The following is a 24729-nucleotide window of genomic DNA, read 5'->3' as shown; positions in this document are numbered from 1 at the left end:
CCTACCTTTTTCCCAATCCAGGACTCAATACTGGTTGAAAAGGACAAAACAGATAAAGGTTTCCCCTTGGCATTAAATCCAGTTGTGTCCAACTCTGGGAGGTGGTGCTCATTTCCATTTCTAAGCCGAAGAGTCGGCATTGTCCATAGATACCTCCAAGGTCATGTGGCCAGCATGACTTCATGGAGCACTGTTACCTTCCCGCCTGAGAGGCACCTATTGACCAACTCACATTTGCATGTTTTTGAACTGCTAGGTTGGCAGAAGCTGAGGATAACAGTGGGAGCTCACTCCACTCCCTGGATTGAACCCGCCAACCTTTCGGTCAGCAAGTTAAGCAGCTCAGATGTTTAACCCACTGCACCACCGGGGACACTGGTAAAAAAATTCACTTCATAAACAACATATTATAATATTATATTATTACATAATAATACAGTGGGCCCTCCAGTTTTGTGCGGGTTAAATCCACAGGGCCTCTGCAAAAGTGGGGAAAGTATGAATTTTAAAAACAGATGCTTTTTTTTTTTTAGTTGAGGGAATACCTCTCTAGGAATCTGTAGGTTTCACGATAAATTGATGGTCAATTTCCTGTGGAGGACCTAGAGATTCCTGGAGAGAACATACTACTACAGCTATTGCTACAGCTTTCTTTTATGGTTAAAACAGTATGACTTGGCCAAGAGTTTCAGTGATGCTTTGGGTCAGGTCTCCTGGAGTCTTAAACCAATACATAAACCTCTACACAAAGTTGACTATTGGAAAATCAGTTGGAATGGAATGGCAATGAATTCTCTGTGCCATTTAAATAGCTAAAAGATGTAATTTGCTGCATTAGAAACACAAACACCCATTCTCTATTATTCAGTGAAAAAGGACTCCGTAAGCCTTTCAACACTGTAACATGCAGTACTTAAGCATCAACATGGACTGCACACATATTTAGCTATTTTCTGAAAAGTTATACAAAAAACACAGGTTGAGGATCCCTTAACTAAGATGCTTTGGACTAGAAATGTTTTGGATTTCAAATTTTCCTTTATGCATTTTGGAATATTTGTTTGTGTGTGTGTGCACGCACACACAAATACAGATAACATTATGTAACACAATTTTTCTTCCTGGATTATAAATGTCATTTCCTAATTAGTTCTATCATAAAAACATGGAAAAGGTTTATTAAACTACAAAAACTTTGTTTTTGTCTTCACACTGAAACGTAAAAAATGGCATATTTTCATTGAGAAATTACAAATGATGTGCCTCAACTGGAGGAAATAATAGTACTACCCTCTGGAGTACAACAACTACTTGCAAAGTAAGAACTACACAATTAAACTGGAAATAACACTTTTAAAACAGGAGCAGAATGTTTTTCAAATTTTGTTACATAGTGTAATGAAATAGCTTTGAGATGAGATGTACCATATATACTCGAGTATAAGCCGACCCGAATATAAGCCGAGACACCTAATTTTACCATTAAAAAATGGAAAAGTTATTGACTCGAGTATAAGACGAGGGCGGGAAATGCAGCAGCTACTGGTAAATTTCAAAAATAAAAATAAAAAATAGATGTCAATCAAATTACATTAATCAAGGCATCAGTAGGTTAAATGTTTTAGAATATTTACATAAAACTGTAATGTAAGATAAAAATAAGACTTTATTATTTATTTATTTATTTATTTATTTAAAACATTTATATTCCGCCCTTCTCACCCCGAAGAATACTCAGGGCGGAGCACAGCATATATACAGCAAACATTCAATACCGGGACACAAATTCTTATATACATACATAAAGATTAAAAACATTTATCAAAATATTAAAATACGCCATTTAAAACCGTCCTAGTCATCCACGTCAAATCTAATCAGCCTGGTAATCTTTCCTATTGCTGCTTTATTGCCCTGTCCCGAAAAATTGGTCCCACAGCCAAGTTTTTACCATCTTTCTAAAGGACAGGAGAGAAGGGGCTGACCTGATCTCACCAGGAAGGGAGTTCCATACCCAGGGAGCAATCACCGAGATGGCCCTGTCTCTTGTCCCCACCAATCTCTCATCCCCACTTTAATAAGATAAGACTGTCCAACTCTGATTACCTATAAACTCGAGTATAAGCCAACCCAAATGTAAGCCAGCCAGGACCCTCATGCGAGTATAAGCTGAGGAGTGCTTTTTCAGCACTAAAAAAGGCTGAAAAACTTGGCTTATTCTTGAATATATACGGTAAGTCTAACCAAAATTCAATCATATTTCATATACACTTGAATGTAATTTTATACACAGTATTTTGAATAATTTTATACATGAAGCAAAGATTGGGTATATGGAATTATTAAAAAAACCTATCTCAGCCATCCATGTGGAAAATTTTAAATTTACTGATTAGTGTATTTTCTGTTTAAAACCTTCTTTTTAATGAAAGAGTTTTCTCTGTATTTCTTTTCTTCTTCTAAAAGTTCTCTTTGCATAATAAAAACAAATCTGTGTTTACCAATGTACCTACATGAATTCAAAGACAATAAAGTTGGAAGTTTAAAAATATTTAAGTAAACAAATATATATATTTATAGTGGCAGGAAACAATCACTGAATGAGATACAGTGGCAAAGTTTGCTGTTAACAAGAAAGCTGAACAAGCTTACTGCTGTTGCTTTCACAAAGAAGGGATTAGGGCAGTGAGCCTGTGGTTTTTTTATTCTATTTTACAGACCATGTGGTTCTAAGCACTGTGTAGTTCGGAGCGCAACAATGGATAAGAGATGAAGCTTACTTTAATATGTTAATAATGGGTATTCTAGCTTCAGACAGCTGGTGAATTATTTATTTACAACTGCAAGTCTCTGTCTTCCTTCCCAAACATTGCACAAGCACATATCCATTATAAACAATTCTAGAAAGAAAATTCTCAGCAGGTAGAGATTGTAATGCAGCTTAAAATACCACTAATGGCTTTTAATGCAGAAGAAGCTAAGCCTGAAGAGCATTATGGATTTTCCTCCACTGTGGAAATAACTTATTCCATGTTACAAATAATCTGGGCTCTCCCCTGGTTTTTATGCCACATAATGCACAATTGAGTGTTATCCTTTGAACCTTACAAACAAAAGCATTGTTTCGCTGTAACAAAACAGACATTCTCAAAGGTTCTGATAGTATGTTTGGATCATCTTCTTCAACCTGCTGCACACCAGACATGTTGAACTAGAATTCCCATCCTCCCCATTTGGCAAGCGATGCTTTAAACTAGAGATTTTCAAATATTTCTTGTTGGTGACACACTTTTTAGACACGCATCATTTCACAACACAGTAATTCAGTTTTACTAGCAAAGTGGAAGTCAAAACCCACCCCTTATAATAGATGTGGACACATACATAAATGGTAATAGCAAAATGTATGGGGATGCAACATATCTCATGGAAACCTTTAATTTATATATCTTTAAATATATAGAATCACAGAGTTGGAAGAGACCTCATGGGTCATCTGGTCCAAACCCCTGCCAAGAAACAAGAAAATTGCATTAAAAGCACCCCTGACAGATGGCCACGCAGCCTCTGTTTAAAAGCCTCCAAAGAAGGAGCCTCCATCACATTCCGGGGCAGAGAGTTCCACTGCTGAACAGCTCTCACAGTTAGGAAGTTATTCCTAATATTCAGGTGGAATCTCCTTTCCTGTAGTCTGTAACCATTGTTTCGCATCCAAATAAATATATGATTTATTGCTTTTTTCACATAGACTCAAAAGACTCTCATTATGATTCATGCAACACAACTACACACTGCAGCCAACACACTAAAATGTCAAAACACACCATTTGGAAACTACTCTCACACAGCCAAAGGGCATGAAAGTAGATAAAGGTGGGAAGAAGTCACATCAGCTCAGTTATCCATTGCTGCTGTTTCAAAGTATTACGTTCTTACAAAGTTTGATGTCTTTTAATGTATACATAAGCTTTTTTAAAAAGTAGCAGCACTTGTATGCCACAAAATATAACTGGTAATATGACTACCGGGCTCCTTAGACTAGCCACACAAAGATCACTTTTGTCAGAAGCTCAAAGAAACAGAAATGAGTGGAGAGAGAACATATTATATTTCACCCTCTGACAATAGATACCTTTATGTGGTTTGAGTAAGGAGTCTGGCAAGATGCTAATTTGGGACAGGCAACTATTCTTTCCAGCTCAGTAGATAAATGCTCATCAATCAAAGCCATGTTTTATAGAAATACAGCCCACTGATCTAAATAGAACTTATTTCCAGGCAAGTCTGGTTGTTGAAACTTTGTATAGCAATTCATAAAAAGTAATGACACTGAAAACCATCTCCTTTTTGTAAAACTTTTCCTAAGCCATCAAGGAAATGTCCTCCTATCCTTGACTTTGCCTTCATTTCACATTTAAATTGATTTCACCTGTCTTTGGTGATATCATGTAGCAAAATTTGGCAGGGTAAATAATGTTTATGATATCCTCTTCTACGCTTTCAGTTCTGATTAGCTGGTAAACCACTGCTCTATTCTAACTGTACTTAGTAACACATGTCAACATGTACTTGTATAGCATCGGAAGCATCCTGTTTATATTACAGGTACTCAGTCTAAGGAATCAATGCAGAAGAAACCGTGGCAGCTAAGGGGGAAACTGTCAAACCAATGGTAGCCTGGGATACTAATGGCTGAGAACATGATTGAAATGATTAATATTTGTAATATTGGTATTACATATCTTTACTGTAGGCTGAAATTCACTTCTTTCCCTGCCCCCAGCATGCTCCTTAATAGGAGAGACATTTTTGCCCTCCTTCTCATAGTGGAAGAATAGAGATTATTGGCAGTACATCAATGTGTAGGAAAGCCAACCAATTAGGAGTCACTGCATTTTCCCCACATATTCTCTGTAAGGGACTATACTCAGTGCTAGAGAACCTTTCTGCAGAAATTCAGCTTCCCACCATCTTTTATCCATGATAAGAAGAGTTTTCAAGTTGTTCCTATTGAAACTGAGCAGGAATGTTTTGGTACTGTTGTAAGATTTCTGTAGGATCACACTCTTCCTTGCCCATGTCATGCTGCACTTAGTGAAAGGGGGCAAAAGTTCAGTTAATCTTGATACGGCTGATTTGGCGTTTAATTGTCTCTCGTTTGGATGTTTTGGCTTTTACTTAATCTCTGCTCCATCTGCTTGGCATTTAATTATTTCCAATTTGGTTGCTTCGGCGTGCAGATCACTTTTTTTGGAAGCACAGTGTGAGGTCGAGATATTTGCTTTGGGCTTTTGTGAGCATATGGATGCCTTCGTGCACGAGGGATTTGCTCATCCTGACCCTCCCTCACAGCCAGCAGGTCTGAAGAGCTTTGGAGAGGGAAATATCCTTGGGACTTGGCAGCCAATCAGCATTTAGGGGCTTAGCCATCATGGTGCGCTTTGTCTGCCAAGTCCTCTCTTCTGCTTACTCATTTGGGAATGAACAATGACAAGATGCATTGGGGATTTGCTTCAGGGTGTTTCGCTCTATTGCAAGGTCAGTGGAATACATCCTAGCATCCACCTTAAGATCAGGATTCCTGCACTGTTTGAAATTACCCTTGGTAATTATCCTCACCTCTGAATCTGTTGAACAATAAGGCTGTGCCATCCCAGAAAGCAAGTATAGCCTCGATTGACTTCATTCCTGGTAGGACTATGTCCTTCCAGGTCTTGAAAGAACTGACCACCATACAATCACATGCTTCAGTACAATCCCATCTTATATGCATCCACTTTTCAAGAACCCAGAATCAAGGTCAAAAAGCAAAATAATACAATCTTACTGGCCAAATATACTGAAAGCAAAATGGATGAAACAAAAACAGTTTTGTTTTGTTTTTTCTCCATGAAATTGGCAGCATTACCTGATTGGACGATTCTCTTTACTATCAAAAAGTGAGAAGATTACTTCCAGTTCCTCTCCCAGATTGGAACACATCAGGCTCTTCATCTGAACAAAGAGATGGTGGCTGCTTGCTGGAATAGGTGTGTCTTTCTTGCGATGACGGTGCTCCATCTAGGCATAGACATCAACAAAAATTAGCCGTCAATTGATGATTACTTGAAATGAAAATATAGTACTCTGGAGAATTGGCAACTGGTGGTTTCCATATCAGTAAGTATTAGATACATTCCAGCTTTTACACTTAACTTTAAAGGCGCTATCGTTCAAGGAGTAGATAGCACCTGAACAGGTTCAGGATCTTGGATGGGTCTTTTTAATTGAAACTAAAACGTATGACCTCACAATCTCTGAGGATGCCTGCCATAGATGCAGGCGAAATGTCAGGAGAGAATGCGGCTAGAACATGGCCATATAGCTCAAAAAACCTACAACAATCCAGTGATTCTGGCCGTGGAAGCCTTCGACAATACATTAAAACATATTACCACTGCCGAGGAGTAATATAAAATTGAAGATTACATTTTCTCACCATGTCATGTAATGTTTTGTACACAAAACCCAAATTTTAACCTCACAAACTTATGGTAATTTTAAGTGGTTTTCTTGTAAGGTTATACAGGGAAGAGGTTGGCTTGCCCCTTGTAGAGGTCTTCAAGTTATGGCTAAGTTTGATAGCCAACCAACACTTTTAGTAAACAACATTGGCTCCATTTAATATATTATTTTTATTTACTTGCTTAAGTTATATCCCACTTTCCTTCCAATAAGAGACCCATTTATTCCAGTTTGTCATTCTAAAGTTAATACATTGTTTTGTTCCATGGGGCTCACAGGTAACATACAGTCCTCTCCCTTGACCTGTGTTATCCTCACAATCTGTAAGGTTGAATGAATTGAGGGAGAGAGGGAAATGAAGGAGAGGGAAAGGAAATGGAGAGTAAGTTATCCAGAGTAAACTTTAATGCTTAACAGAGCTTTGTAGCTTGACCATTTTTGTTTTGTGTTAACTCTATATCAAACTTTTTTTGTGTGCCAGGAGCAACTTGAGTAACTGCAAGTCACTTCTGGTGTGAGAAAATGGCCATCAGCAAGGATATTGCCCAGGGAATGCCCAGATGCTTTAGCATCCAGTGTCCTTGCATGGGAAGCTGGAGCTGACAGATGGGAGGTCATCCCATTCCCCAGATTTGAACCAAGGACCTTTCGGTCAGCAGTCCTGCCAGCACAATGAGCTATGGAGGGTTCCTATATCACACATTATAACCCTATATCACACATGATAACATATACCAAGTTAGGGTAATTTTTTGGAAATGTTCCACTCCAAAGATTCTGGAAAGAAATTATTTCAAATAATTTTACCGACTCATGGATACTAAACCTGAAATTTGGTGCTATTTTGAAAAGGGAACACTGACCTCCCTTGTACTTGTGGGCCAATTTGGTTATAAAGCTTCGCTTAGTGTTCTGGCAAAATTATGGATTTCCCTCCACTATGGAAATTATCTTCAGTGCCATGCTACAAATAATCTGGCTTCTTCTGCTGTTTTCATTACACATAATGCATATTTCAGTGATATATCTTTTCACCTTTGGAAAGAAAAGCATAGCTAGGCAGTAATGAAATGGAAGTTTGAAAAAGCTTTTCATAACGTATACAAAAACAGTCACCTCAGCAATTTAGCTATTTAATATGGCTATTTCCAAGAATTCTCATCTTGAATATTCTGATGCTTTAACATAAACATAATTTTTAAAAACAAAAACCAAGCTGTGTGGCTTTAAAAAAAACGCATTACTCTTTAGCAAAACATTTGCTAAAGCATTTGCTTTAGCATTTTCCTCTGTTAGGTATTGGATCCCTGAGTATGAGATAATTTTACCTTTTTGTAAATAATATTATTATTATTACTATATTATTATTATTTCATTTTCATAGTTTTATGACATAAAGAAAAGGGAAACAAAGGAAGGGGAAGAAGAAAAAAGGAAATGATGGGAGACAGCAAATAATGAACTATGTTAGCCATGGAGTTTTATTAGTAAATGAATTCTAAACATGAGTCTATTGTATCATCAGGGGCGTGAAGAGGGAGGGAAATATTATACATATTCTTTTACATATAAAGAAGTTCCATCTACAATATCTTCTATTCCAAAAGCAAATATTCTTATCATCTGGTGTTCACATTAATCTTTTTGTCTTCCTATTTTGTCCCATCTTTTCCTTATCTTCTCCTTTGGGCCTGTATTATAAAGTGTTCCTTCTAATTGTTTTATCAGTTTGCTTATACATACTGTATTTCTCCCTAGTTAGATTAATAATATCCTTCCATTTACATACCTTAAGAGTCAGTTGTTTTGTTTAAACATTAGTAATACGTATATAAATACTAATTGTATTTGTCTATCTTCTATGCATATTCTGTATATATAAACGTGTGCATGTATGCATATATTATTCAATAACAGGCGCACCCGGTGGCACAACGGGTTAAACCCTTATGCTGGTAGAACTGCTGACTGACAGGTTGGCGGTTCAAATATGGGGAGCGGGTTGAGCTCCCGTCTCAGCTCTAGCTTCCCATGGGGGGGACATGAGAGAAGCCTCCCACAGGATGGTAAAACATCAAATATCACGTGGCCAGTTCTCACACACCAAAAGCGACTTGCAGTTTATTGTCAAAGGCTTTAATGGCCAGAATCACTGGGTTGTTGTAGGTTTCTTGGGCTGTATGGTCATGTTCTAGAAGCGTTCTCTCTTGACGTTTTGCCTGCATCTATGGCAGCCATCTTCATAGGTTGTGAGGTCTGTTGGAAACTAGGAAAATTGGGTTTATATATCTGTGGAAAGTCCAGGGTGGACTTTCCACAGATTTACACCTAGCTCCAACAGAAAGTCCACTTTGGACTTTCCACAAATATAAAAACCCAATTTTCCTAGTTTCCAATAGACCTCATGACCTCTGAGGATACCTGTCATAGATGTAGGTGAAACATCAGGTGAGAATGCTTCTAGAACATGGCCATACAGCCTGAAAAACCTACAACAACCCAGACTTGCAGTTTCTCAAATCACTCCTGACACGAAAAAAATCTATAATATCCACATCATTGAAATTATATACACTTCTCTTATGTTATTAGAGATATTAACCCAGCAATTACCTTCAGTCTTTTGTGATTTAGAATACAGAATATAACCTAACATTATTCATATTGTTTTTAGTTCACAAATCCTGCTAGGATCACATTCTTCTGATTTTTTACAAAGTCCATAAAAGGTTTACATTCTTCTTGCAGTTTCTGTGAGTTAGTTTGTTGTAAAATTAAAGTTAATTTGTCAATTTCAGCCATTTTAAAAAACCTTTGTAATCCAATCATCTGTTATTGGTATGGTTTGCGGCTTCCATACAATTCTTGAATATAATTCTTGAAGAATGTCATTAAATGATAATTAGGGCAGAGAGCCAGAATGATGTAGCAGTTTAAGCATTGGGCTATGATTCTGGAGACTACAGTTTGAATCCCCACTTAACATTTACATTTTGTTATAATGCAAAAGTACAAGACGATATACAGATGGTATTTATTTCCAAACCAGTTTGGCTATGACCCCAGGACTTGACGAAGCGGATTTTTAGTATAAGTGTATGTTATGTTGTATCCGTCTGGTTTGTATTGTCTTTATTTACTGTACATTGTCTTCTTGTTGTTGTTGTTCACCGCCCCGAGTCGCCTCCGGGCTGAGAGGGGCGGTCAATAAATGCAAATAATAAATAAATAAATAAATAAATAAGAATGTCTGTGTCCTTCAAATCCATGTCTCACATCAGTTGGGTGGGTGGTCAGAATTCTTTTGTGTTTTAGTTAATTTGTGACTAATTAAATTGTGTTTATTGTAACAGAGTGTTTTCTTAATAAGGTGTCATAATATTAGGTTTGTGCAATTTAGTTACTACTATATATAGGTATCATGCCTGTATACAACAGTTCTTATTCTTTTCTTTTGTATGTTGACCATTTGTTGTGAATTAATCTGTTTGTTTTAACATATTTTAAAACTTGGTTTAAATTACAATTAAGGGTAGTAAAGTAGAATATCTGTTCATGATAAAGTGATACACAGGATACATCTAAACAACTGAATTATTGCAGCTTGACACCACTTTTAATGCCATGGCTCAACGCTATAGGACCCTGGGATTTGTGGTCTGGTAAAGCATCAGCACTATTTGGCAGAGAAGGTTAAAGACTCCCATTATTCCATAGCATTAAGCCATGGCAGTTAAAATGGTGTCAAACTGCATTAAATCTAGAGTATAGATGCAGTACAATAAAGAGTGCATGTTCCCATGACCCAATTCCAATTTCTTAATCATAGTAAACAGCTAGGTTATATCTGCTGCAGCATCTAATGCAAAAACATCAATGAACTTAGAGAACTGGGTTACTTACCAGTCTATATAGCTCTGTAATACTGATTTCTTCTGGGTCTACCATTGCATATTCCTTTCTTGGCACCAAGTCTAATCCCAGTTGCCTGTAAGTGAATATGGAAGATCTGCTTAGTGATGTACATTTATATCTAATTTCTATGTGTTGCAATACTTCAAAATCAACAACGGGGGGGGGGGGGCACCCAATATGCATTTTCTATGGGGTGCAATCCAGCACAAGAACTGTCGGAACACAGATGCTTTAAGGGGCCAGACTCAGAGTTAGTTCCAAAACAGAGTTTATTAAAGCAAAGGAAAAGACTCAGAGACACTTAACTCAATGCCTCTGGTCAAAACTCAAAGGTAAAACCAGCCCTGGTTCAAAAGGGTAAACCAAAATATTATCCGGATTATCCGGAAAAAAGAACCGAATCAAACACAGTACTCTGAAGTCACAAAAAAAAAAACCCACAGCATGCAAATGATTAACAAAACAGAGAAGCCGCAGGGAAGAAAGCGTAGTCAAGCGAAGTCCAGGGTCATAGCAAGCAGAATCCGAAGTAGCGAAGTTCCAAAATCCACAGAAGCAGCGTCATAGTAAATTTGGTCCAAGGTCAAGGAAGGGAGAAATCCACACTCACGAGAACCCAATCCGAGTTGAAAGCACACATGAACAGGAGCAGCAACCTGCAGATCCCAAACCCAATGCCAAACGCGAACAGGCTGCGACAAGTCCAAACAGTACCCAATGCACGAACGTAAACCAACACCTTGCCTTCTGCAAAGATTCCCCATTTCTGAACCCACTTTTATTACACATCATCATTATCAGAAGATGAACTGACCACTGCCCCATGATTATCCCTTGCAGCTGCTCCCAACTCTTCACGTAAAGTCCCATGCCCATCCTTCCATCTTCTCCATCTCCTGTCAAGATTTAGATCCCCCCAAGACTCAGCTGTATTCCCCGATTGCCAATCTTCACTTCCAGAGAATCCCATAAATGTATCACGAGATGTTGGTTCTGCACAAATAGCTTGCACTTCCTTTACCTTAGTCCAATCCACATTGTCATCCCCGTTTTCCCCACTCTGTGACCCATCATCCCCAGAGAAACCCTTAAATGATTCCTCATCCGTAGGTGCCATAAGTATATCCCGGATCCTCTTCCTCTGTCACTCCTCATCCGATTCCTGCTCCTGAGTAACCCTCTTTCTTCCTCTATTCCCATCCATTCTGTCTCCCTCCTCTCCTTCACTCATTGACCTTTCATCCCCAGAGAACCCCTCGAATGAGTCCTCATCTGTAGATGCCATATGTATATCCCGAATCCTTTTCCTCTGTTGTTCCTCATCTGACTCCTGCTCATGAGTAACCCTTTTTCCCCCGTCTGGCACCCATACTACTGCTTGCAGTGTTGCTTACAGGCTCTACTACAACAAGAACAATATTAGAAGCAATCTCAGCTACTACTATTGATACAAAATTTCTGATGGTTCAAAATCTTTCACATGCAGTTATCTTGTAATCTTTACAAGAAAGAGAATACCTAATTATTTTCTAATTTACAGACTCATTTCTGTTATAAAAGAAAACGCAGCTGGAAGTTAAATAATAATACAGATGATGAGAAGTGACAGAGGAAATATCTGGAGAGGGAAACAATGGTGATGAGAATATAATACATTTTGGAAATAATCATTAGTCTTTTGTCTACAATTCAAATGGTTCATCAGCTCTTTGTATTTCCCAAGGACATGGCTTTCAATCTATGTCTTTTCCATATATCTTCTCACTTTTTTGACCTTGCAGTTTACAATACATAGAATTCAATGTTCTGTATGGTTGAATAAAAGATGTGTGCTAAAGATCAAGGGGCCACCATTTCTGCAGCCCTTCATGACACATTGCAGGGTTATCTTATCATAGGACTGGGTAGCTTCTAAGGAATTGTAATGAGAAGACAATTCAGAAAATGTTCATACTTGTTCTAGTAGTTTGACTCAACCTTCCAGTAACTACATTATTAATTATTTATTTGAAACATTTATATTTCGTCCTTCTCACCCCTAAGGGGACTCAGGGCAGAGCACAACATGCCAATGGCAAACATTCCATGCAGGGACATAAAATAACTATAAATATATGCAAACATTAACATCAGTCATATATACTTCAAAATCAGCTGTTTAAAACTATCTCAAGACATCATGCTGGCTCCGTTCAGCGGAGTAAGTTCCCTATTATTGCATCACTGCACTGCCCCAAAGGCTTGGTCCCACAGCCAGGTCTCTACCATCTTTCTGAAGGATAGAAGGTAGGGGGCTGAGCTAATCTCATCAGGAAGGGAGTTCCATAGCCAGGGGGCAATCACTGAGAAGGCCCCCTCTCTCATCTCCACCAAATGTGTCTGTGACCATGGCAGGACCGAGAACAGGGCCTCCCCAGAAGATTTTAGTCTTTGCAGTGATTCATAAAGGGAGACGCATTCGGACAGGTAAACTGTGCTGGGGTCATTTAGGGCTTTATAGGCCAAAGCCAGCACTTTGAATTATGCCCAATAGCAAAAGGCAGCCAGTGGAGCTGACATAACATGGGGATTGTGTGCTCCCTGTATGACCCCATGTTTTCAGAAGACCAATACCTGTGATTTCATGTTTCAATTTCTTACAAGATATGGCCTCTTAAGGTATTTTCTAGATCATCAGTACATGTCTAAAATATTATTGGGATGAAAGTCCTTCATTTCAATGGTGTTTTCTATCTCCCTGTTTTGTGTATCCACCACAATTAGAGGGAGCGTACTGTAAACAGTGCAACAGTTGCCCGAGTAAAAATAAAGTTACCAGATGGTATAAACATGATTTACTCACCTGTTAAATATTTCAAAGCAATGGAAACACTTTAAGCATCTTTGATTTTTAAAATGTACAAGGAGCTCCTTTGATTTAATAGATTAAAGCTCTCGCAGGAATGTCTACAGCTGCCTGTCACCTTACTTCTGAACAACCAGTCGGCAAACCGATTATGCAGAAAAAGATGCCAAATCTGTGCAGGAAATCTTTCTCCTTTTATAAAAATGCATCTCTAAAATCTCCTTGCTAACAAATTGCTTATTATGTAAATTAATCTTCAGCCATTAAACCACTTTCAAGGATGTCACATCATTGTCCCAACTTTACTCCCCATTCACTCTCAGTCCATTCAGCGACTGAAAGCAACACTCCTTATGCCAGTGGTTCTTAACCTGTGGGTCCCCAGATCTTTTGGCCTTCAACTCTCAAAAATCCTGGGATTGGCTGGGATTTCTGGGAGTTGTAGGCCAAAACACCTGGGAATCCACAGGTTGAGAACCACTGTCTTAGGCTATCAATGTGAGGGATCCATAATAGATTCCTCTAATATGCTAGGTACCAATACCATATTTGGGGCCATTGGCAACAGCTGTTCCTTTCTCTCCTTCCCCACAAAACAAACTCTCCATGGACCAAATACTGATGGTTAACAGACCAGTGCCAAGCAAGAGGCTACCACTTTAAGTAGCACTTACCTAAAAGACATTAACGTAAACATTCCTAAACATGAGAGGCCATAGAAAAATAATCCACACAGCTGACAACACAGACCAGAAATATTGCAAAAGAAATGATTACAATTGCACTAAGGTTTCTGTGTAAATGTGTATAAATGGCTATCTCAGGACCTAACTTTAGAATTCAGACTGAATTCTCAGATACAGAAATGCTAAGTATTAATATTCTCTCCACTGTTAAGAGAGATTTGTGAGCATTAGTAAGGTCTCTGTGTAAATATGTATGTATGTCTATCTCAACACCTAATGTTAAAATTCAGACTGAATTATCAGATACAGAAATGTCAAAGGTTAGTATTATCTCCACTTTTAAGAGAGGCTTGTGAGATCTGTAAGATAATGAAAGCACATATATATGTCTAGAACATAAGACTATATATAGTCCAAGCTCAATCATTAGGCAGTGGAAGGAATTAGGCAAAAGACCTGGGTGTCCTGAAGTAACATCAGATTGTTGATTTGTTTTTTATTACATTTTTACTGCTAGGGATTGAGAGGAGAGCTTATGGGATTTTCATTTTCCCATACCATAATAATTTTTCTGCCTTTACTATAAGGATGGGGGAGGATGCCACCTCGGACAGCAAAATGTCTTGGGTTGGCTTTGAACATATTATAAAATGCAGGAATGTGACATTCATTTTCCATAATGCGAGCTTTTAAAGTTCGAAAGATACCCTCCAGGCCTGCTTCCTTCTCCAGCATCTGCTCCATTCATCTGCTAGGAGAGCAGATAACAAGGCCTCAGCAGTTGGCATCATTCAAAGAATGACTCAGACAGGCCTTATGTCCCATCAGCTAACTGCAGGAACATGTCCCTGAACTGGAATGCAAGTGCCAATGTGCTCCAAGTCTATGTTGCCATTCTCCAAAGTGATATTGCACTAGAGAAACCCGTCATTTTGATTTCTTTCATCCTGACATGATGCATGAGTTGAATAGCGATGAGCTTGTTGGCTTTTCAAACTGCAAGGTATTGTCAAGAGCAGCAGGAGCCGTACCTGGCAAGATTCTGATCACAGTCAACGTCAACACATTCCTCGATGAATTTTTCATTTTCCCAAACAAGTGACAGTATTTTGCATTTAGTACCAGCAGAGTGAAAGGCTTTGATAACGGCACGGATTCCACGAGTGCAAAAGCACAAAGAAAATGCTTGCTTGCTGTAAAAACTCTAACAGGGAATGTCAATTTACTCCGCATTCTCAAAGCAAATATTCAGAGAGGAGAGAGAGAAAAAACAATGTTTTCTGAATGATTTTTGCCTGTGGGTTTCCCCGCTCGTTTACATACACGGCTGAAAAGAAACTGATCTGGTTGTAGCTCTCGCAGGATAAAATGAAATCTTGCTGCAAGAATCTCTGTTGATACCAGAAGCGGAATCGAGGTGACTCACTAATTAGATTCAGTCTAGTATACAAAAATGCCACCAGAGAAATCCAGTATGCATCAAGACAACACCAACAACAGTGTGCCTCCTCATACACTCATCTGGGGCACACAAGCTTCATGAAATAACCGGATGCTGCTCAGGACCACACACAAGTACACAGAGCTTGTCAAACTTCCTTTTTTGTCCTAATTACTCCCAGCAAACCTGGCAAGCATGATCAGTGAAGGATTCTGGGAGCTCTAGTCCAGAAAAGTACATTTTCTTAGAGAAGACATACATTAAGATCTTTGATAACCTCTTGTTAGAGCATCAACTGGAAGATTCATACAATTCCCAGCCACATGGATCACATCATTGTATAGGTTTTATACTGTGGGGACTGCAGAAGGTAGGTATGAGTTGTATTTTGCTCATGTAATTGAATATTTTTTGCCTTCTGTCTTTTATAGCCACCTTTTACAATAACTATAAACAGTTCATGATAAGTCTCCAAACTGGGCAAGGCTGAGCTTGCAGGGAGGAGGGGAAGGACACTACACCTGAAAAATGAGGTGGGGGTAAGACCCACATCTTTGCCCTTGAAAAAATACCTTCTATTTAAAGATCTTTCTGGAAGCTATTTATTTTATTTCTGAAACTGGCTAGGAGAACAAAAATGTGTCAATGGTACCAATGATGGGATGGGGCTTTCTTAAGCTTTCTATCAGAAAATCACCCCCTTTTCAAGTAACTTATGTGCTGCTCAGATAATTCACCTTCCTTTTAATCACCATATTATGAACACAGTAAGGGAAGTAAGATAATATAGTGTGTCTCTTACTCACTCGTTGCCCCAGTCCAAGCGGGCAGTGATGTGTCGTTTCACATCCTTCATCCTATCATGTGTGAGATGTCCCACCAAGACCTGCCGTCGCAGGTCTAGGATTTCATTCATTATGTGCCACAATCGGTGAAAGAGATCCCCTTCGTTTCTCTGTCAAAAACATAATGACATTCTTAGATTGCCAAGATTGTTAAGTTAGATATAAATGACTCTTGCTATGTCGGTTCCAAAACGTTTTTTTAAAACTGAAGATCAATTTTTATTGCTGTATGAGGCTACAACCTAAGTTAATTCCATCCAAATAAAGCCTATTTTTCATCTGTTCATAATCCATTACATCTTGGTGAAGGTAATGCTTATTCTTGATTAGGTTTGCTTCCTCTCTCCTCCTTATTGTGCATGTGTGTATTTTACAGGGAAAAGGCAATGTGTACTTACAGCAAATATTTTCCCTGTTCTTGTCCTATCTAACTCCTTGTTACAGTTGGCTTCCTCATTCATCCATTTGTTTATAGACCGAACTGATAAACAAGGACTTTGAAGTACTATGAACAAATAAAAATAATTGATCTCTTTGCTTGGAATTCAATGGAAGGGCATATGTTTTGCATGCCAAAGGTCCAAAATTCAATCCTCACTCAAACCCCACTCAACATAGACTGGGGAGAGAACCATGTGGTCTTCCAGAGGTGATGAGAGCTCAGTTCCCAACAATCTTCTGCAAAACGTAAGCTAGCTAGGAATTGCAGTTCTGCAACATCTGAAGGACCATGTGATTCTCAATCAGTGTACATTGTGTTGGTGCTCAGCTAGAGGAAATCCTGCTCTGACTTTTAATACAGTCTCTGGCATTCTTACTTCTTTTGAAAGCAGATAAGCTACTTAATGCCTGTCATGTACTACCACTTGAGTTAATCTATCTCCTTTCTGCCTAAATATGAGTCAGTTTTAAATTCTAAAGGGATACATGGGCAAATAAATTTTGTTCTTATTGCTTTAAGTGGCTTACAATCTAGGGAAACATTCAGGAGAACTTATCACAGGGTTTTTGTGGCAATTACGTTCCTCAGATACTCAGTATGACATGCCCAAGGTCACCACTAGGTTTCATGATCAAGTGGTCAAGTGCTCAAACCACTACACCATGCTGGTTCTTACAAATATATTTGTCTCAGCCAAAAAAAATTGACAAAAGATGTCATTAATCTTGGAATATCTGCAGATGACATAGTAAGGAAAATAGATCAGGACACAACAGAAGCAAACACTTCTGAGCTATTTTGATTTCAATCATATGATTCCATTCAAATGCAGCCACTGACACTTTCTAATAAACTTTATGATCTCATATAAAAAGGGCTGTGCATGAAATGACATGAAGAAACAACACCAACTGGTCATTTTGCTCTGTTTCTATGATCTTCAATATTTTATGGAAGGTAAAGGTAAAGGTTTTCCCCTGACATCAAGTCTAGTTGTGTCCAACTCTGGGGGGTGGTGCTCATCTCCATTTCTAAGCCAAAGAGTCGACGTTGTCCATAGACACCTCCAAGGTCATGTGGCCAGAATAACTCCAATGGAGCACCGTTACCTTCCTGCCAGAGCGGTACCTATTGATCTACTCACATTTTAATGTTTTTGAACTGCTAAGTTGACAGAAGCTGGGGCTGACAGCGGGAATTCATGCAGCTCCCAGGATTTGAACCTGTGACTTTTCAGTAAACAAGTTCAGCACCGCAGCGGTTTAACCCACTGCGCCACCGAGGGCTCCTCTTTTATGGTAGGCATAAAAATAAATGTGGCTATCTCCATTTTCGGCATCCACTGTTGTAGTTGTGAGCCTTTAAGTACTTTCTGACTTATGGCAACCTTAAAGCAGATCTATCATGGAGTTTTCCTGGAAAGATTTGTTCAAAGGGGGGCTGCGTTTGCTTCCTCTGAAGTTAACAGAATACACATGACTTTCCTATGGTCATTCAGTGGGCTTCCATGGCCAAACTAGGATTCAAACCCTGGCCTCCACAATCATTGTCCAATGCTCAAACTACTTCATTGTTCAATGCTCAAACTACCTTGTATAATCTAGAGCAGGGATGGACAATTGCACTGGAGTAGACCCTCCTCCCCCTGAAAAACCCTTTTTTATCTTCTGTTTCTCTTTCAAAATGGCAACTAGAAGAGATGTTGCATTACTTTTTCTTGTCATTTTGAAGGCACATTATAGGCACAGAAGAGAGAGAAATAGAAATGGTGGCAATGGGGGGGGGGGCGGTGGCGCAGTGGGTTAAACCCCTGTGGCGGCAGGACTGAAGACTGACAGGTCGCAGGTTCGAATCCGAGGAGAGCACGGATGAATTCCCTCTATCAGCTCCAGTTCCTCATGCAGGGGATATGAGAGAAGCCTCCCTCAAGTATGATAAAACCTCAAACCACCTGGGCGTCCCCTGGGCAATGTCCTTGCAGATGGCCAATTCTCTCATACCAGCAGTGACTTGCAATTTCTCAAGTCGCTCCTGACACGACAAAAAAAAAATGGAGGGAGGAGTCACTGCTCCCACATTGTGGAATTACCTTTACCAGGAGGTCTAGTTTGTTTCCTTCCTGTTATCTTTTCTTTTTATTTAAGAAGGAACTTTTCTGTATGCACTATTTTCAAGCAACATTCAGCTGGAAAAGTTCTTATTTTAATATTTTTACCTTTTGTGCACAATTCCAGGGGCTATAGGGGACTGGGGCATCTATAAATTGGAATGGCATGTGATTCCCTGGTCGTACATTTTCTATACAATATCTAGAGCAGTGGTTTTCAACCTGTGGGTGCCCAGATGTTTTCATCTTCTACTCCCAGAAATCATAATAGCTGGTAAACTGGCTGGGATTTCTGGAAGTTGTAGGCCAAAACACCTGGGGACCCACAGGTTGAGAACCACTGATCTAGAGGCTTTCCCACATCTGCTGCTGTATTTAAGTATTTTCACAGAAATATGGTAAAATCAGAAAAGATTTACACCCATGGTTCAAGAAAAGGTCTGTTTCCAAATGCCTGAAACCTACTTCAACTCACAACTCCAGCTCACAATTTTGGGATACGCATGGGATTTGTACTTTTGATTTTTACTTCAAAATGTGTTAGGCGGTCATCCCTAAAAGCACCATGTCCCACTTTGAAGAATCAAGGTTATTTTTTTCAAGCTACTTTTGTGCATCAAAGTGGGCTTTTTCTTTGTAAAAACATTTTCTTTATCTTGAATCAAAGTCCAAAGATGCACGACACCATTAAAATGCTTTTTGGTAACAAACCTTGCCTGCTAAACCTAAATCAGCAGACTGCAATGTTAATTTCTTGATATTATTATTAATATGCAGTTGAAATAGAAGATAACATACTTCATTTGTTCCTTCATTTGTTCCTGTTATAATTCTTTCCCCCATTCATATTGTTTTCAAGAAAATATATGTCATTTCAGACTTTCTGGAATAGGAATCTTATATATGAAGTGTTGCTGCTGCTATTAGAGGTGTATTACCAATTCTATATAGTGGACTAAAGCCATATCTGCACTATTCAGTAACATCAGTTTCATAATACTTTGGGTGTCATGTCTTCACTTGAAGAAATATTCAACCCCTTTAAGTGTTTGTGGGTCTCTCTAGTTTCTCCATTGTGATTCTATGGTATTCTTCTGGCCTAAATATGGTCAAAAGATACGGTTCCTATTACTCATAGTCTCAGGTATTCATAGGGATTCTTGGATTGTATTCCATGTAGATACAAGGGTCATACTACACTCTGGGAATTGCGGTTCATGGGGTACAATAAGAGAATACTCCAAGGTTATTTATAATGAAACCTGTCAGTCAAAGTAATATGGAACTGACATTTCTATACAATGTAGATATACTTAAAATATAACTTATAGAACTCAGCAAACTGGATGAACTTTCCTTTCTTAAATCAGCAGTGTGTTAAAAAAAGTATGTATTCGATTACATAACACACAAAACAGTATATAAACAAATCTAAGTATTTCATATCCACCATTCATTTGGGCACACTCTATTTAAAAATCAGAGGAACAGAAAAGAGCTCTGTGTATATCATGAATGATATTGCTAGTGAAATGTGATAACAAAAAGGGAAACCATGTGTTTAAAAAACACAAACTATTCTGATTAATTTTGGTGTGTTTGAGGAGCAAACTAGAATCTCAATTATCTTTCTGACGTTATCTCAAATTAAATCTCTTAAAAGAAAGACAAATATTTTAATAGGAGTATCTTGGGATTTGGACACATCCTAAACCCCAATCCTTAATTAGGCTCACTCAGACACAGATGTCTGATTCAAAGCCTAAGTCCTTCAAATTGCCCAGACTCTGAACAACCATGATGTTTTTAACTATAATTATTTACCACATAAAGTTGTTTCCACATTGTGCCCCAGTCTCTTAAAGTTGATGTCATCTCTGTAATGACAGAATCTTCCGTTGGAACAACCATTTCAAATTGCCTGTTAGAATCAAAAGATATAAGGTGTCAAAAAAGCATTTTAAGCAATGTATTATTTTAAGCAACACTACTGTCATTAAACTTAAAAGAAACCATTCAAACTGGGATTTCTGGTCCTACATAGAATTTCCTTCCGTTCTCCGTCTCTTGAAAACAATATCAAACCCAACAAACCATTACGTTATGTGAGGTCAGGGCAGGACAAAAACATAGGATTGGAAGAGGCTACAAGGGCCATCCAGTCCAGTCTGCCATGTAAGATGGCCATCCACTCTCTGTTTAAACTCCATCAGAAAAGGAGACTCCACCACACTACGATGCAACGTTTGAACATTTCTTACTGTCAGGAATATTTTACTAATGTTCTGGTGGAATCTCCTTTCCTGTAGTTTGAATGCATTCCTCCATCTCCTAGCCTCTGGAGTGGTGGAAAACAAGCTGGCTAAATCTTCAAGATGACATCCTTTCAAATATTTAAACATGGCTATCGTGTCACCTTTTAGCCTTCTTTTGTCCAAGTGAAACATACACAGCTCCCATGGCTTTTCTTCATGGGGTATGGTTTCCAAATCTTTTTAACATTTTACGTAGTCACTCCCCTCTGGACACTGTGACTTGTCTATATCCTTCTTGAATTGTGATGCCCAGAACTGGACATAGTATTCCATTTGAGGTCAAACCAAAGCACAATAAATGGTATGATTATTTCCCTCAATCTAGACACAATACTCCTACCAATGTAACCTAGAATCAAATTGGCTTTCATAGCTACCACCTCACACTGTTGTCTCATCTTCAGTTTGCGATCTACTAATACCACTAGATCTCTTTCACACATACTATTCTCAAGCCAGGTATCACTCATCCTACATCTGTGCATTTAATTTCTTCAGCCTAAGTGTAAAACCCTACACTTCTCCCTGTTAAAATGCATTTTATTAGTTTTGGCCCAAGTTTCCAACCTGTTTAGAACAGTGGTTCTCAATCTGTGGGTCTTCAGATGTTTTGGCCTTCGATTCCCAGTAATCCTAACAGTTGGTAAACCGGCTGGGATTTCTGGAAGTTGTAAGCCAAAACAACCCGGAGACCCACAGGTCGAGAATCACTGGTTTAGACCATTCTGAATTATAATCCTGTTCTCGTGATTAGCTACCCATCCTAATTCATATAATCTGTAAAATGTTGAATGTCTTCCTTCACATCTCAGAGAAGTCTTGCTTACGAGATACAGGGCTGGCAGAGCTCTGCTTTTAATATGTGAAACCACTCTGTGCCACTCAGTATCAGCCTGGGAAAGCTGTCTCACTTTGCCTCATGGTGGGGCCAGCCCAGTGTTGATGACTCCATAGCAAACAATCACTGCACTGAAACATCAAGCATTCTTCTACGATCAGCTTGGTTCATGCTGCCTTTCGGAAGTAGCATCAAGTAACGTCCCAATTTTGGGACTAAGCTACAAACTGTAATTAATTGGAATTGACCCTTTCCATTAACAAATATTGCAGAGTTGGCAAGCTATGGTCCATTCAGCTGCAGTCTATTTAGCCCTGTGTAAATTATGTTAATCACCAGTAATGCTTTCACTCCAGCAGGGCGGATGTATTCAGACTGTTGTAAGAAAAAGAAAGAAAGAATCCCGTGGCAGCTTAGAGATTAACATTTGTTGATCACACATCCACAGCAAACACAAGCTGCCTGCTTCTTCTAATCATGGATAGGGGATCAAGGGCTTGCAAACCCCTTCCCATCCCCCATATGAAATGCACACACACACACGCACACACACCTTATTTTTCAAGTTCAGAACTGTGCATTGCCACTGCTGTTGTTTTATCTATATTTGGTTAGATTTAAAAACCAATTTCCAATATTTAACACAATTAGAAGAAATAAAATTGTCACTGAACCATGGTTAGCTTCAAAAAATCGAAAGAGGTTAAGATGGGATGGGGTAGGAAAACGCACAGGAAACTCCCTTCACAAGTTATTTGATGTGCCACAGGCATTTTTCTTGGTCCAGTATTTTTATCTTCCTCCAGCATGCTTACTTCATCAATCCACATTTTCCACACAGCCATTTAACATTGGCTAAAACCACAGAGCTCAGAATCTCAACCTACCCTTTATTCTTAACACACGCATTTTTCAAGTGAATGTAACTGGATGGGAAGATACCCTGTAAGAGAAAAACAGTTCACTAAATTCAAGAAACATCCAAAAGCAGAGAATGGAAATGAGCATAAATGAAGCATATGCATATGTCTGTACATTTGTGAAAAACACAGACACACTCATTTATGACTGAAATAAAACACACTAGTGGAGAGCAAATTGTCCTGGGACTTCATGTATTTATGTCAGTTTTAGGAGACATTCAAAATATGTGGTGTTTTTATGTGACTAAAACATCTCTTCCATTCTGGCAAATTAGTTACTGGTGAAAACCAGATTGTAGGTTCTGATTATACTACAACCTGATTACAAATCATGCACAGCAATAGAAAAATTATCTCCTCACCAACCATGCCATGAAAGGTGGGTATTAGGAAACCCAAGATTGGATTTTCTTCTATTTTGAGCTTTATCTTACACTCCTACTACTATGTCACTATGATTCCATTTTAACGGCAAGATATCCTCAGATCTGCAGATTGCTGAGGCATTAGTGAATTCTAAATACACCTCTCTAAATTGCAAATCCCATATTCCCTAGGGCAGTTACAGTGGTATCCTAGTACTATCATAATACTGTAGCTGTGTAATGTGAAAAAGCTCCTGTATTAATCAAGGTAACAAACAGAAGGGATCCATGAGTAATTTTTGCTCTGGAATACTTATTCAGTTTATTGATAATCTGACTCCTCAAGTTCTCCTGGGCCTAGTTGTACCGGACAACATTTGTGTCATGCAACATCCTGCTTGCTACTTGATTTCATAGAAATATAGCATCCAACAAGTGGCAATACAATCCTCCTCACCAAAACCAAATGCGCAGTGCAATATTAGTGAGGAATTTGCATTTAAACTACAGTTGCCAAAGGTATCTGCTACATTTAAGATGTTCAAGTTCCTATACAGTAAGACTCATATCTAGAGGAGATGTGTTCCTGGCTAGACCAGTTACCTGAAACAGTGAATACAACTGAACACCATTAACATACTTGACTTCTGGTCCCAAGATTACATGAGATTTCGCATTGAAAAACCTAGCATTGGAGGACCGAAATATTACTAGAGAAGTATCTTTTCCAGAAATCTACTAAGTCTTCCAACACAACTCTATCATAATTTCCAGGGAAAGCTTATCATATAATCACCGAGAAGACCTAGGGAATTCCTAGAGAGACCATTTCCTCCTAGATGTAGTTAAGTATGGTTGGGTTGCTGTGAGTTTTCTGAGCTGTATGGCCCTGTTCCAGAAGCACTCTCTCCTGGTGTTTTGCCCACATCTATGGCAGGCATCCTCAGAGGTTGAGGGATCTGTTGTACTTTGTTTCTCAGAAGTCTCTGTCTTTTGTGCCAGTTAAAACCACTATCATTTTTTCATGGGTTACAACTCCTTTTATGTTTTAAGAATGATGATTGCATTTTGTTATGCATGACAATTTATGTGTTGTGTAACAGTTCATTGATCTATCTACCTATTCACTGCATGAAAATTAAAATAGAAACAAGAATAGTTTACCTTGAGATTTGGATTTTTTAAGGCGAATCCTCTGTACCAGCCTACGAATAAATGACAATCATTATAAACTTTCATTTATTTGTAAATTAGAATGTCTCATAGATCTAAATATAATTCTTAATCCCAGCTACAGTAGATTCATTAAAAGAATGGAAATGAATAAACAGAAACTTAGTGATGTCACTAAGACAGATTTTACCCAGTACAGTAATTCACACTGTATCACCAATGGTCTTCCTCCTGTACCAAAAATGCAGAATCTATAGTAACATTCTTATATTACTCATAAAACATTGCTTGTAAATTTTACAAAATTATCAACTATTAAAACCAACAGCA

At 38.5% G+C, this 24729-nt stretch overlaps 1 protein-coding gene across 10 annotated transcripts in view; it reads right to left on the bottom strand.

Annotated features, from left to right (window-relative positions):
• The window catches only part of DOCK4 (dedicator of cytokinesis 4), a 314593-nt gene that overhangs the window by 165641 nt on the left and 124223 nt on the right, over nt 1-24729 (bottom strand). For 9 of the 10 annotated variants that reach the window (XM_060777644.2, XM_060777634.2, XM_060777638.2 and 6 more), the window contains exons 3-8: nt 24391-24431; nt 22826-22881; nt 20610-20706; nt 16198-16346; nt 10408-10492; nt 5909-6060 (exon numbers count right to left, since the gene is read on the bottom strand). In XM_060777644.2, the coding sequence (XP_060633627.2) occupies nt 5909-6060; nt 10408-10492; nt 16198-16346; nt 20610-20706; nt 22826-22881; nt 24391-24431 (580 nt within the window). Of the gene's footprint in view, nt 1-5908; nt 6061-10407; nt 10493-16193; nt 16347-20609; nt 20707-22825; nt 22882-24390; nt 24432-24729 lie in introns of those variants that run through there. The other variant, XM_060777643.2, reaches the window with a different exon arrangement.

The sequence above is a fragment of the Anolis sagrei genome, chromosome 5 (assembly GCF_037176765.1).
Source record: "Anolis sagrei isolate rAnoSag1 chromosome 5, rAnoSag1.mat, whole genome shotgun sequence".
Lineage (NCBI taxonomy): Eukaryota > Metazoa > Chordata > Lepidosauria > Squamata > Dactyloidae > Anolis > Anolis sagrei.
This window is presented reverse-complemented; position numbering and strand designations above follow the sequence as displayed.